Source organism: Amblyomma americanum, chromosome 5, assembly GCF_052857255.1.
Source record: "Amblyomma americanum isolate KBUSLIRL-KWMA chromosome 5, ASM5285725v1, whole genome shotgun sequence".
In the NCBI taxonomy this organism is placed as follows: Eukaryota; Metazoa; Arthropoda; class Arachnida; order Ixodida; family Ixodidae; genus Amblyomma; species Amblyomma americanum.
Window position 1 is genome coordinate 64,071,647 of NC_135501.1, and position 15,580 is coordinate 64,087,226.

Genomic DNA, 15,580 nt, shown 5'->3' on the forward strand with positions numbered 1-15,580 from the left:
CAGCCTGCCAAGCCTTTCGTCTCTCGTAATCTTTCTCAAAGTGGGCCTCACACTGTATAATAAACAGGACTTTAAGAAGTTCTGGCAGACTTTGCCTGTATAGTGTTTAACTATCACCGGTACAGGTATATAATTTTTTTTTTCACCAATGGAGAGGTCACGTCTTGATATACGACAGCGCATAAAAAAGGGACAAGAAACATAAACGCACACACGACGAGCGCACTTTGTGTGTGCTTTCAAGTGTCTCGTCCAATTTTAAAAGTCAATACTTTTGTTTGGGAGAGTACGTTCATTTCAACTAAGGTACGTACTAGCGCGAAGATGACAGGCCACAGCGAAGGAACACATAAGAGAAGCTTGTTTACTTATCTGTTTTGATAATTTTAACTGGCTTATTTTATAGAAGCAGCTACAGTTTTACAAGTGACGGCAATCACAAAGATCAGCGTGCTGACTTTCCATCAAAATTACCAAATACCAGAATGTCCAAATTTTCACTCTTCTTCAAAGGTCACGAGCATAACTTCACCGACAAAAGCACGAGATTACTAGGAGAATAACACAGCTCAACGATGGACTAAGAACTGAGGCTTGATCGACAGACGGCCAACCTAGGTTACCAAAATAAGCATGCCTATCAGACGAGGTAAAAAGCAGCACAGATGTGGCGAGTCACCGAAAAATGAAAACACGTTCAAGTCCTCGCAAACAACAAGAGAACTATTTTACCTGACAACTTTACGGGTGCATACTTCTGCTCAGGAGATTAAATTCCTTGTTCGTGAGAAGCAAAAACGGTGTACTGACGAACGCGTCACTGCCTTGCAGCCTTATATGGTAGGCTTCCTGATTTTCCTCTCCTCCCTGTTTCTTTTTTAAGATTTCCAATGACTGAAATGCTATTAAAAGCCGGAACACAGTTTTCAAAATTCCTGCAGTGACTTGGGAGGTTATTTTGATCACACACATTTTTCAGGGAATTTTATGTTTCCGTGCCCGGTCACTTACGTAGCTGCTAGTTCGGATCGTTTGCACCCTACCACATGACGGGTAACTTGTAAAAAACACGAGTCGAACAAGCAGCGATCGTTTTGGCATGCTTCACAGAGAAGCCCATCACAATCTTCCCCTCATTGGCCTTCGCGATTCTTGAGCATAAACCAGGCAGCTTACAAAGTGCAGAGAAAACTGTCATCATGCCGTGCCGCTGTGCCCCTTTCTTCAGGTTATGCGAGACACCGGGAAGATAGCGCACTACTTCAATTTTCTTCCTCTCCAGTTTAACATATCACGAATCCCGTGAATTCTGTTTCTTAATTTTCACCAGCATCGACTCGCCAACTGCAGTTAGCCCGTCAGCCGGACAACCAGCGTCACTTAAACGTGGGACTTGCGGGTGAAAGCTGTCATTCACTGCAAGTGGGCAGCTTTTCTGCAAGGCATTCGTTAAGCCAAGGCTAGCTATGGCTCTTTTCATCAGCTTGGGGTGCGATGAAACATATAGCAAATAGCGCTTTCTTAGTTCTGGGTGAGTAGCTCAAGCAGGTGTGGCCTTCGTTAAACGTTAACATTAAGACTAGAAACCGAATGGCATTGTCAGTAGGAATTTCATGGGTAAAATTCAGTGCACCGACACACTCAGCACATTGCTGACGACAGTTGGAAGCGAATCACCAGGTGCAAGCTTCAGAATGATTAAAAAAATTAATGCGGATTAGCTCAGCTAATGCAGGATATACAAAGCGAAATAATAATAATAATAATTGGTTTTTGGTGGAAAGGAAATGGCGCAGTATCTGTCTCATATATCGTTGGACACCTGAACCGCGCCGTAAGGGAAGGGATAAAGGAGGGAGTGAAAGAAGAGAGGAACAAATAGGTCCGTAGTGGAGGGCTCCGGAATAATTTCGACCACCTGGGGATCTTTAACGTGCACTGACATCGCACAGCACACGGGCGCCTTAGCGTTTTTCCTCCATAAAAACGCAGCCGCCGCGGTCGGGTTCGAAAGCGAGATTGAGGTCTCCACTGACCGGTTGTGCGCCTTTCCTTCCGTGAAAATGAACGGCCTTTGCAAAGTTGTCAACGCCAATGAACTCTATGAACGCCGTCGGCACAGTTGTTTTGTTTGGTTTTCGAGGAAAGGAAATGGCACACTAACAATATCACATATCACGGTTGACACCCGAACCGCGGCGTAAAGGAAGGGGTAAAGGATTGAGGGAAAGAAGATAAAACTGAAAGTTGGATTTTCGAGGAAAGGCGCGGCGCTGCGCAGCGGCGGAAAACCCGTGGCTCGGTGCTACTAGTGGCGCATGCGCAGTAGTGACTAGGGAGGGACATGGAAAAGAAAGGTCAGGCGACGGAGTCGGCGGCGGCCACCTGCGCCGTGCGTGACGTCACTCGTGCTCCGACATACGCCAGCGCGCGCGACGCCCGGTGTTGGCTAGCGTAGTGAAGCTTTTCGCTTCAAAATTGTCAACATATCTGAACACATGAAGAACGTGCTCGTCGGTTAGGCTGCGTCAAAGAGAGTTGTCAAACTTGGCCAAAATAATCTGGCACAACACCGGAACAACATCAGCACCAGAACACGCATGCGTGTTTAGGTGACCTGGGCTAGTAGTCTGTCGATTAAACCTGAGTTGTTAGTCCAGAGTTGTCCTCTGTTCTTCTCCTGGTGGCCTCGTACTTACGCTGGTGATGTTATGTCTGATACACACCAACTAGCCCCCATGGTTACCCTGTTGCATATGTCACGCTTCTTTTTTGTTTACTGTGCGCAGAGCTTGCGGCAATATCTGGGTCATTTTCAGTTTCTTTCCACACTCTTTTCAGCTTCTTTCCAAACAACCTCTGCTATGATTTGATTACCATCATTGGTGTTGAAGACTGGTTCAATATGCGGGAACTGAATACCACTCACCTCGAAAGTAAAGCGCGAAATATACGGTGCTTAGAAGTGCGTGCAAACTACCTCTGTACACAAGTTATCTGGTCAGGGGGGCACTAAGTGAGATAACTGTGACATTCAAGCAACCAATTGTCTAAATATGGTTAATTATCTTTTTAGCGACACCTGTAAGCAGACATATTTATGCAAGGAACTAGGCGGCAGTCGTATTCCCGCACAATTCAATATTTGAAAGTATCCTCCTAGCCCGCTTGTTATCCGAGATATTCGCGTGAGAATTTCCAGCTCGATCCGCGTAATTGAGCGGACAAGGCGGTGATGGTCAAAGCGAAACTCCTCCCGGCGTGACATCCAGTTTCGTCCGCCTACGGCGTGGAGCGACAGCTGAAGCAGATAACCGTTTCCATTTCACTTTCGGCTGTCGAAATAGAAGAAACGCCCGACGTTCGCATCGGCTGCCACATCAGTGCATGCGTATTTACACGAAATTAAGTGGGATCTTTGACGCGCCCTGAACACGCGTACTCTAGAAGAACTCTACCCAACAGAGTAGCCTAGAAATTGGGCTGCCTCTATGTTTACAATATACATATCAACGCTAGCCGCTAGTGTCAACGGTGATGATCATCGCCTGACTTTGTGTCCTTCTGATCACATTGCTTCTATGGAGAAGCAATTTCAAGCAGACCCAGTGCCTAATTTTATGCAATCTGTAAGCTTAATTAAAAATACCCTGTAAGGTGGGCGTTCCATGTCATCAACGCAGCAGTTTAATTTTGAACACTAAATAACGAAACATCTATTACGAGCCGGCGCGGTACCTGAGTCGTCATGGTGCTCGGCTGCTGACCCGAAGGACGCGTGTTCGATCCGAGCCGCGGCGGGCGCATTTCAGTGGAGGCGAAATGGTAGAGGCCCGACTGTTTTGCGATGTTAGCGCACGATAGTAAGCCGTAGATGGTCTAAATTTTCTGCATCCCTCCACTACTGTGTCCCGGACAGCCTGAGATGCTTTGGGAAGTTATACCCCTTTAAAACAAAACCAGAATCAAACGAATATTACGAGAGTTCTGAGGTTGCAAGAGAACGTCCTTCCACACATACACATTAACATACTTAAACTGAAGCGATGCACAATTAAAACGACCTAAATTATTAGACTTTGATCGCAAGATGAGTTTTAAATGTCAAGCTTTTTTTTTAACAATTACCAAACTATATGGTGATAACCGAAGCTGTGGCGTTTTTTTCTCGCGTGCTTCCAAGATTTTTTATAAGCTGAAAACCATGCCATATAATAATGCCCTTATAGTGAAGCAGTGTAAGCCTATTACAGATCTCGCAATCAGCGAAATAGTATTCGTTGCTCCTTTTTAAAGCCTATTTTTCTACCTAAGTTCTTTTTTATATGAGCGATGGTCTTTACAGAGATACGATTGCATGAACATATTTCTACAAAAATACTTTCTCTGTTTTGAAGCGTGCACTGCTTTTAGCTGCAGTTTGCAGCAAACTCAACCAAACATCGACTGGGAACTATGGCTGACCTAAAGTTGCGGACTACAAGAATAGCATGACAGCCACACCTCTGGGGGAACTGTAAAAATGTTCGCTTGAATTCCATTCAGAAGGTGACAAATTGCCATACCAGAGTCCTAAGTCCCATAGACTCAAGCCGCACACCAGCGTGGTTGCGCATGCCTTGCTCTATTCCACCATCGCCGTAGCCTCTCACGCCACCTGTTGTAAGTCGTCGTCGCCTTCGGTTTTCATCCGTTCTATGTGACCAGTTCACGCCATCAGCATGTCATTAATAAAAGCCTCCACGCTGTTAGAAATCTTACCCAGCAGCGTTACAGCAGTTCCGTGCAGTAACGAGTCTTGGTATGCGATCATCCAACGCGTCCACCCTACACCTCTACTACTACCGGTCTTGGTTGGCGTGTAAGTCAACGTGCCTCCTGCAGGAAAGAAGCACTTTCGTACGCAAGGTCGCGGCTGTCTGCAGCAAGGTTGAAATGCACACATAGAGGGCAAGGAAGGGGTTTACGCTTGCATCATCATCATCAACATCATCATCAGCCTGACTACACCCACTGCAGGGCAAAGGCCTCTCCCCTGTTTCTCTAACCCTGTTCTTTGCCAGCTGCATCCACCCTTTGCCTTCAAATTACTTAATCTCTTCCGCCCACCCAGCCATCTGCCGCCCCTGCTACACTTATTTTCTCTTCGAATCCACTCCGTTACACTGAAGGAGCAGCGGTTATTTGCCTTCGCATTGCACGCCCTGCCCTAGCCCATTTCTTCCTCTTGATTTCGACTAGGATATCATTAATCCGTGTTTGTTCTCTCCCCCACTCTGCCCGCCTTCGGTCTCTTAACGTTACACCTGTCATTTTTCTTTCCATAGCTCACTGCGTTGTCCTTAACTTAAGCTGCACCCTTTTCGTTATCCTCCACGTTTCTGCCCCGTAGGTGGGTACCGGTAAGATACAGCTGTTGCACGGCTTATGGAAGTTTAACGTCCCAAAGACACTCAGGCTATGAGGGACACCGTAGTGGAGCGCTCCAGGAATTTCGACCACTTGGGGCGCTTTAACGTGCATTGGCATCGCACAGTACACGGGGCTCTAGAATTTTGCCTGCATCAAAATTCTACCGCCGTCTCCGCGCCCTAACACGCGTCTTTCGGGTGAGCAGCCGAGCACGATAACCACTGAGGCACTTCGGCGGCTTGCAAGGAAGAGGGAGACAGGAAGCACCGGTGATTGGGGAGCATACGGCGCCCTTAACACCATAATTTCGCTTAACGTACCAGGTCTTCTTCATATCAAAAAAAAGCGCAGGCAGAAAGGACGGAGCAAGTAGGGAAGACTGGTGCTGCGAGGATTGAAAGAAAGCTTACCTTGAAAACTAAAAAAAAAAATAGTCTCACGGCCAAGATGTCCTGTGCTAAAAGAAATCAAACGCAAGTGCACACGCACGTGTCTCGTTTCTGGTGAGTGAGAACCGCTTCATTGATATCTGTTGCTACTGTGCCATCATGTTTGCAGACGACTTTCTTCTCGTTTAAGAGTGCAGAGGGAGGGGGGGGGGGCTATATGGAGATTACGACGGTATGCCTTGTAAGCAAGACAAAGTTGGAGGACCGAGCATCTTTTAAAGAACCGCTATTCCCAGGCAGACGGCCACTCATACGCCTTATAGTTTACCCTATAGAGCTCTCTGTCTGTAATAAGGGAGTAATTACTCATTGCATCCACACCAGCGCAGCCATACGGCTGCAAAAGAAAGCTATACAGCTTTCTCAGAAACTTTGTACTTTAAAAAAAATTCGTCCTGGTCCGGGGCTTCAACCCGGGACTACCGCTTTACTGTAGCAGTCGCTCTACCAACTGAGCTAATCGGGACGGCAAGCGTCTGCTGTTGCTGGCTAGTTGAAATTCCATAAGTTCAGTTTTTGTACTGCGTTTACTATCTCTTTATATGGTTCTTTGGCTAATTTCATCATCAAAGTTTTTTGAGTTCTGGTGTCAAGAGCATAAAAATTGATGACGACCAAGAAAAATTCTTTTCGAAATCTGGAATCTCTGAAGGAGTCTTTAAATACATCTTTTTTCTTTCTTAAGTAAACTGTTTTTGACTAAAAAAAATAGTCTGTATGCGAAGAAAAACGGGGTTTGATGTCGGTTTGAAATTGGCTCCGGAGTTTAGTAGCGTGTTGTTATCTTGTGTTGACAAAGGAAGCAGTAATAACTTAGTGTCCGTCCAAAACTAATCTTCCGGTGTATCACGACTTCGCCGGGCGCATGGAAGACATTTTAACGATTTTTGATAATATGAAATACGACCTCAATGTCGCCTTTCAGACACTTCGGGGAATGATCAAATGTTTAGGGGAATCCCCCAAGGTGGAGTAGACTTGTAATAAGGAGTAATTACCCGCACCAGGGCAAATTTTTCTTTAACTGTGAAGTTTCTGTGAAAGCTGCATAGCTTTCCTCTGTAGCCGCATGGCTGCGATTGGGTGGATGCCAGTGAGTAATTACTTCCTTATTACATCAAGGAATGAGCGGAAGTTATTGGAAATAAGATTAAGTGTGACATCAGCGGTCAAACGCCCAGTGGTTTGGCCATTGCCTGTATGATCAATTCGCTCTCCAATACCAACTGCGCCGGCTCATCCTCTCTATTTTCTTAATAAAGGTTTCTCTCTCTCTCTCAACCACCGGGTATCTGTCGCTAGTACCACGGGGCAAGCCGTACCCTGGCATCGGGCTCACCTCCTTAGTGGTGCTAAGTCTCGAAAATTCGTCCTTTACAAAACAACATGTAGACGAAAAATCTTGTGTTTAATAGCATTTTCCGGCCAAAGCATCCCTTCGACCATTAAGATTCATCATCAGCAAAACTGAATATGCAGGAGGGCCACTAGGCCTACCTCTGTCTTGTCTTCGTTCAAATATTTACAAGTCAAGACCATATCTGACAAGTTAGTTTTAATTTGAAAATTAATAGGCAAAGGGCATAGGGTTCTTCGAATAGTTTCATAATACTTACTTGCCGCAAAATTCTCAAAATACTTGTCCTGTAGCCAGCTCGAGCATCACAGACATAATAAAAATGAAAAGATGTCCAGTATTGCTGTACCTTCCCCAAAAGGAGCACCGTTAAATAAGGAGGCGTGGTGTAGATGTTCTCATTTCTGTACCTAATTAGACAGGAAAGTAACTTGATATGAATAGAAAGAGTGTGTCAGGTAAAATATGACTTAGGGCTCCCTTGTGTGCAGGCGTAGTGATAGCCTCCCTGTGCCGTGTCGGAAGAACTATATATGGCTAACTGGAAGGCGCCCGAATATCCGCCAGGGTGAGCGCTGCACTTCTTTCAAAGGCACTCTGTTCTCGAACTTTATCTTGCATTAATAAGAATGCCGTCGTACTCCCCTGATAGCTCCCCCTTGCACTCCTCAACGAAGCTAAAGTCCTCTACGAACATAACGACAAATTAACAACAGAAATCACTGAAGTGGTTCGCACTCACTAGAACCGAGACACGTGCGCATGCATTCGCGTTTGATTTGTTTTAGCGCAGAATCACATGGCCGTGAAAAGATACTTTTGCTTTCTTTCCAGAAATGTCTTCACTTGATTGTAAGCTGCAGTCCTTTGTCCCTGCGCTGTTTTTGTCAAAGGATATATGGCGCGTTCGGTGAAATTTTGGTGTTGGCGATGCCATCCACCAGCGCTCCCCGTTCCCCTAATTCTTGCCCTCTTGGTCTACCTCTCTCCATGCTGCACCTAACGGAGACCTCGTGCGCAAAGGTGCGTAGCTTGTGCGCGACGCACGTCTGACGTACACTTCAACCTCCCCATGAAGGAGAAGAGGTGTAGGCCGGACGTGTAAAATTCCCACACCCCATGACTGGTCACTGCTAGCTGCGCGGATATCTTTATTAACAGTCAATAACACTTCTTTTTGTGTGACACTGGCTTAAGCTTTCGCTCAACGCCGTTGTACTAGGCCTTGTACAAGTGCGCTATACTACTTTTTGCGGACACGTTAACTGCTTAAACTATATATGTGAAGCCCAATAAACGTGAGTTTCTGCATGCTCTCTGCTCTAATAAACCTGAAGATTAAGCAGAACCGTAACCAGCTGACGACCACTGAAATAAATTAAAACAGTATTTTTTTGTTATTTTTGAATCTTAAATTCACAACTTACTGGAAAAAAATTCGTTGCTCACACAACAAATTCGTGTTCAAAAACCCAGCCAAAATCGAACGCCCTTTCCTTCCTCAGACTTCCCCTCCAGGACTACATAGCAAATTAAACTGCAGTAAGGTGTTTGTCTGGGCTAGTCGGTACATGGTACTAACTGAAGGCACAGCGCACGAAGGACGGGACAAGAAAGAGACAAAGACAGCGCTGCAGCACAATGCAGCAAATTGTAATTATACAAGAATTAAATGGTCTACAGGAAACTTTCCCTTGAGTGCGATCTATCTGTTGATGCCACCTCTTTCCTCCAGTGAAGAGGAAAAGTACTGGCAGGTTTTACACGCCGTAAGAAATGTTGGTTATAAATTACCATATGTTTGCTTTAATGAAAGACTGGAACGGTGTATTCTTAAGGTAAGGTCAATCGAACGAAACGTGAAAAAAGTTGTCTTTATTGCAGCAACCTAGCAAATATCGCCGGGCAGAGTATGCATAATGATATTGGAGTGTTCGCATTACGAAAGACTTTCCTAATGCAGGCAGAACGTCTGATAAAGCAACAAAAAACCTTTTGAGAGAACTTTTGCACTCCAACGTGTTTATATGTTTGTCTACCACGTTCGTATTCGAGTGAAAATATTGTAAATAAAAGGACAGAACGAGAGGCCTTCAGTGACGTCAGGGAAAGGTTTTTTCAAAAGATCACTGGGAGGTCGCGTTGTGGAGCGCTGAATGTTCTTTTAAGGGTCAGAAATGCCTCATGAATTCGACACTGCATGCTATGGTAGTGCCGAAATAATAGTACTCGAAGGGCTCTCCAATGCTTCAACACGTTCGCTGGTGGGTTCATTTAGAAAAACATAGTTGACTTCTAAGGTTCGTCTCTATAGCGACCACTTCAGTCAGGAGCGAGGCGTGATGTTCTGCCTCGGACTACAGGCTTGATAGCACTGGCCAAGGCTGGCGAAGTTGTTGGCATTGCCGCCACAGCCACCGTAGGCAAATCCTTGGCACATTCTGTTGCTCACGTCGTAGTAAAATCGTTGAATGAGTCCAGAACACATCCCACGGACCGGGGGCAGTAGGCAAGCCGGATTTGTCAGCACTGGCATGAAAGAAAAAAGCAGCAAGTTATCACAACAAGACTCCATTTATTTTCTTCCATCCCAGCCCTGCAACTTGTGTCGCAAGATACGCGCTCGACGATTTAGCTATGCTTCTATGAGATGGCACCGCAGTTTATGACATGACATCTGACTCGGCTGGTGCCAGTCTTCACTGTAACTACGGCCAGGTACCGCGAGGAGCTCTGCGTTGTTCATGTGAAGTGTTTGTTCTCAGTGAGCATGTGAGCACTTGACACGAAAATGGACCGACAAGTTTTGCGTAGTGATATAATTTTTTATCTGAAGATGTTTATGGTTTATGGTTTAGGGGGGTTTAACGTCCCAAAGCGACTCAGGCTATGAGAGACGCCGTAGTGAAGGGCTTCAGAAATTTCGACCAAATGAGGTTCCTTAACGTGCACTGACATCGCACAGTACACCGTTTACCTGAGGATGTGAAGGGGCTTCGCACACCGAAGGTGAATTCGGTGACGTTCACTGCGCTTATGCGACAGCTTTGGAAATAGCTAGTTTTGAGGAAAGAAAACTAAAAGCATGGGCATGCGTGACAGTAGCTTATGCCGTCGAAAAAGTCAATAGCATCTTCACGAAGAAGCCCTAAAAACGACTTTAAGTGAACTTATAAATCACATGTACAAGCCAAGCTTTCAGGGACATGGCCGCTTAGTTCGGCAAACTGCCACCACGGGCCGCTTCACCCTGAACTCCTTCTTTCTCTTTTCTTTTCCCCTTTCCTGCCTCGCATAGCCGCACGCAGGCAGACGGGAGGGCGCACAGCTGCGGGGTTGGATTGTGCGGTTAACCATTGTTCGGATTCCACACTGTAGGAGGAGGAAGGAGCAAGTAGAGCTTTGCGGGCAAAAAAAAAGTATCAATGCGGCGTGAAGCCTTCGCTGCGCCTGAGGAACGCATGTTCAGTAGCAGGATATTGAGAAAGGCGCCCAGTTAGAAGAGAAAGACGGGACGGAAAAGGCAAGATGGCTGAAGGGCTTGTTGAGGCCGTTCGATAGGGACGCTGTGTGGAGTGAAAACGCGTGGTTCTTTTTGACGAGTGTAAGGTAGAGAAGAGATACACCGCAGCAGAAGCAGGACGCAGTGATAAAGTGTGTTATGTCTCACCGGCGCCGTATCTTTTCGCTGCATTATAACTAGCTCAAAGTGCCAACTTAGTGAAGTCCTGGATTTAGGCTCGTGATTAGAAGCCAAATTAATATGTATAAAAATAAAAAAATCAAGGACGGCGAATGCAGGGATGTCAGATGCTTGTAGAAGAATTTTTTGGGCGAACGCAAAGGAAGCGTCTAAAAGGCCAATCTCAACAATCATTTGGGCAGTTAGTTGCAAGATGCCGTCTTGGTTGTGTAATTTCGGTCGCCTATCTTTGTGGCGGATCAGAGAACCAGCTCTTTTATTGGCGTAATGTCATGTACAGTTTTCAGAAACACGTCGAACTCCTCCTCAGCATGACTATAGTTCGGCGCTATATTTAGCGAAAAGTAACTGTTATAAATTTTCTTTCTTTTTGTTTCCGAGGACGGTTACTGACTGCAATGCTCTCCTTGAGAGAGTGATATCCGCTGTTGACATTCTGAAGGCCTTTGATGATGTATTTTAGTTACTGTATAGAGATATTCTTCACTTTTATTTGTCGGGCATGCTTTTATTACTGACTTATTGTCCTTGTATGCTGTATCTTTGTGCCCTTCCTGCTTGCACCCAAGCAAGAGGTCTGCAGTATTGGGTAAATAAGTAAATAAATAAATAAATATAGGACTTCGTGTCCAGAACTTAGCGTATCTAACATCAACTGGTGAAACCACGAATAGCGGCGCACTCCAGGTTTTTTTTTTTTTTGTGACCGTAGTGAGACACTCCTGTGCAATCTGAGGAGACTGAACGTTCTCTTGGACACCGTCTCTCTCATCGTGTACCCTCAGCGTTCATGATCTGAGCGGCCAACAATGGCTTTGCGGGACAGTGGTAGAAACACATTGTTTAAATTAAGGGGCTCAGATGGAGCAATTGCCGAAAGACCACAGTAAGGGTAATCCCGCATGTACGTTGAAACCACCACCACTGCTCTCCCAACAAGCTGCACAGAGCATGAGTAGGATTGTTTCTTGGTTCTGTTGCGTATTTATCAAATCCATGTACCATTGTTTGCGCTTGTTTGTTAAATTATCCTAGCCCGAAGAGTCGCCGCGGTGGCTAATTGGTTATGGCGCTCGGCTGCTCGCTCGAAAGACGCGGGTTCGATCCCGGCCGCGGAGGTTGAATTTCGATGGAGGCGAAATTCTAGAGGCCCGTGTACTGTGCGATGTCAGTGCACGTTCAAGAACCCCAGGTGGTCGAAATTTCCGGAGTCCTTCACTACGGCGTCCCTCATAGCCTGAGTCGCTTTGGGACGTTAAAACCCAATAAACCAAACCAGACAAGCCCGAAGCAAAAAAAAAAAAAACTAACCGTCCTCACCATGTTTTGTGTACTACAGCTGTTGTACATCGTAATCGGACCGGACAGTTATTCAGAACACTGACTTCAGTGTTGCGACAATATTAGAAGTGCTGCAACGCCATGCGTCGGGTTCCGACTTTATATCCCTCTATGGTTGCCTGTCTAGGTCTCCCACTGCATGCAGTTTGCACATTTGCAGCATAGTTTCAGAAGGGAATCTGTGCATAAAATTGGGACATGCAGCAGCGCAACCTCCCGAAAATAGACACAACGTAGCTATACAGAATACGCGGAGTGTAATACGGCTCTTACCTGCGCAAATGTAACATTTGCATCGCAGTCTCAGGCTGCAAACAATTATTACGTTACGTTAGAACCAGAAAAAAAAATTCAGGGGGCACTTTGTTGAACTAAAGTGCGGCGAGGCGAAAGCCTTTAGCGCGGTGTTGATGCTTGTGTCACTGATGTGGGGCTAAGATGTTAATTAAGTACACAATTCCTTGTGAATCATAAAGGCTGGAGACACTGCAGGGTATTTGGGAGGCATCCATCTGATTCGACGCCCTTCTGCAAACACTCTCCAGCGTCCTAGACAAGCAGAACTACATATGCGTTGGCAGGAAGTAGCGTAGTCGTTAGCACGCTTGGTTGCGGAACGGAAGGATGGGAGAACTACTCTCTGAGTATTTGCATGCTTGCATTCATACTATTATGCTCCTGCAAAAGTGATGAAACCGTTTGCTGTATTAGTCGCCGGCGGCGACACCATAGCAATAAAGTAAAGACTTCGAAAGGTGATTCCTTGTCAATGCACTGCTATCAGTGAGTGTTTGCGACCCGATTTTAGGATAGTGTCTCGCGTGTGAGAAGAATTCGTTCTTAACTCACTCTTGAAATCTTTTAACAAAAAAATAACTAAACAGATAGCCTCACTAGAGAGAATACATGGGTAAGCATTTGCCCTTCATCTCGTTATGAGAAGCTGAATTCGCGTTCTTGCTTGTATCATAGTTTTTGCAAAATTTTTTGCGTGTATATTGAATTTTTTGGTTTTGTGCCTTGTTATGAACGCTGCCAAGCTGCAGACGTGACGGACGTTCATTAATATTGCGTTGGCTGCAGCAAATAGCGCGTGCTTTTTTTTTTGTAATGTATACAGATTTTTTTTTTAAAAGAAGTAAAAGATGCATCGTCGTGGTCCGTGCAGGTGGATTGTGTGCCAAGGCGGACATTATGTCCGTGATAAAGTTCATTTAAAAGACTATTAATGAACTATAAATTGAAGGCTGTAAACATCGAAAGTTAACCAAGTCTTCAAAATTCTTTAATAGATACAAAGTCTTTAAAAGGATCCAATTCCCAAAGTCACTCGCGAAATGCGCCGGTAGTAGCACATCTCCACTTTATGCCATGGGGATGAGTTTATCGCCGCAATAACTAAACAGCGATACTTAATCGTCGGGCCGGCCAGCTGCCTTCTGTGCGCCGCGAGAGATTTGGGGAGGCAAAGCCGCTTGGATAGTGAGAATTACTCGCCCACATTCGACAGTACTAGTATATGACTGACGCGCCTGACAGAGTTCCTGACAGAAACGCACCAAAAAAAAAAAGAGGAAAACCGAGAGCACGGCAATAAAGAAGAAAAAAAATGGCGAATAATAAATGGCGTCGGCAACCAGCAGAAGAAACATGGGCTGGGAATGAGGGGGACACATAGGTATTTGGCTTTTCCCGTAGCCACCTTTGTCGCTTCGACTCAGGCGGCTGGAATGCGCGTTTTGACATGGATGGGTAGCAGGTGCTCGTCACGTGCAAAGCCAGTTTAGAAGAAAAACTTGACGATTCTGCTCATCGGGCCTTTCCCCTTTGACGTCACGCTGTGTACCCCAGGGATAGGACTCTCCCCGCTGTAAAAGAAAGTGACAATGCTTTGGTTTACACAACCGGTTTCGTCGGAAGGTAAAGCAAAATTAAAAAAAGGAATTCTTTCGCGATGTTTAGTTTCCGGGAGGCGTCTTGGGACAAAAGGGAAAGCACGTGAGCCTTGCACGTGATCCCGAATCCTTGACGCTGTTTTATGCTAGGTTGTTCGCTGGCGTAGTATAAATACAGTACCATCGAGATGCTGAACACCATTCGTCGACACCCAGCAACTGCAGCCTCACCTTTCTGCCAGAAGCAACTGATGTACCACTCCGTCGAGAGAGTCATCGCAAAAACGGTAAGTTTTTAACTTTTTTGTTTGAATATTGTAACATTAAAACCTTTTTTTATTTGTAACGCACTGCTGGGTACATTTAGTCATTACCTGTGGTTTGCATTTGGTATGTGCAGCCATATACTTCATCAGAAAAATAAATTGCATTTATTCCATCTGCAGCACTAAGTTTGAAACCTAAGAAATGGTCTTTCAGAGATTGTCAAAAAGGTACCCTGGAAAACTCGCTCCATTTAAAATAACGGCAACGCAAGAACAAATATAATTACGCATAGTAATAGATTATCTGCTTTAAGTGTGGATGATTCATCTATCACCGAACACACAGACTTGTTAAGGACAGTATGCATATGGTAGGGAATAAAACAACATTGAGGGTCACTTATATTTGCTCTGCTCACGCATCATTTAGTCTAATAGTTGTGACTGTTTTCACCCGGTTTAGGAACGAGGTGCAAACTGCATTCCCATATTCAAATGCACTTGCTCCACTTTGCACCGGACTAGTCCCGAGAAAGACAACATCGTATCATTCACAAAAATGTACAAGTTCATGTATATATCGTTTTCTGTAATGTTGTTATAAAAATGTTTGTTGCCCTTCTGTTATAGGTCACAACATTTTCGCGTAGTATTGCGTGCCGGCAAATAGTTGTTCAATTTAGTATTTGATATTAGTAAGTCGCACCGACCTTTGTATACCGAATTTAGTATTATACCCCTGCTACGCGGGCGCTTCGAATGCCTTCCAATCTAATGTCATTCGACTCGACTGCCGAACTTACGCTGCTACATGATGTTTCTCAACGGCATTCGGTTCGGATGACATTCGAGTCGACGGAGCTCGGCGGAGACATTCCAGATTTTGGAATGCCGTCGAAACGCGAACGCAGCCCGAACCGACCAATAGGCGTTGCCGCCGCCATCGCTTCGCCCCGCCCACAGCCGCGCGGGTGCTTTCGGCACTGTGGCTGCTCATTTTGATACCTGCTGCTCGCTTTTTCCTGCTCTTTGCTTAGCAAATAGCTCGTGTTCTGTCTACGTAAGTGCTTGAAGATAACAGTGCACCAAAGAACATTTACCGCGTGAGCATGAAATTTCTCCAGCAGTGTGCCGATGAGGACGCCTGCGCGCATATA

General features: G+C 45.5%; 1 protein-coding gene across 1 annotated transcript in view; it reads right to left on the reverse strand.

The window, feature by feature from the left end:
• Positions 1–9,538: 9,538 nt before the first annotated feature.
• LOC144134748 (kunitz-type serine protease inhibitor 6-like) overlaps positions 9,539–15,580 on the reverse strand; it is a 31,776-nt gene continuing 25,734 nt past the window's right edge. The window contains exon 4 of the mRNA XM_077667582.1: positions 9,539–9,747. Coding sequence (XP_077523708.1) covers positions 9,545–9,747 — 203 coding nt within the window. The 3' untranslated portion in view covers positions 9,539–9,544. The remainder of the gene's footprint in view (positions 9,748–15,580) is intronic.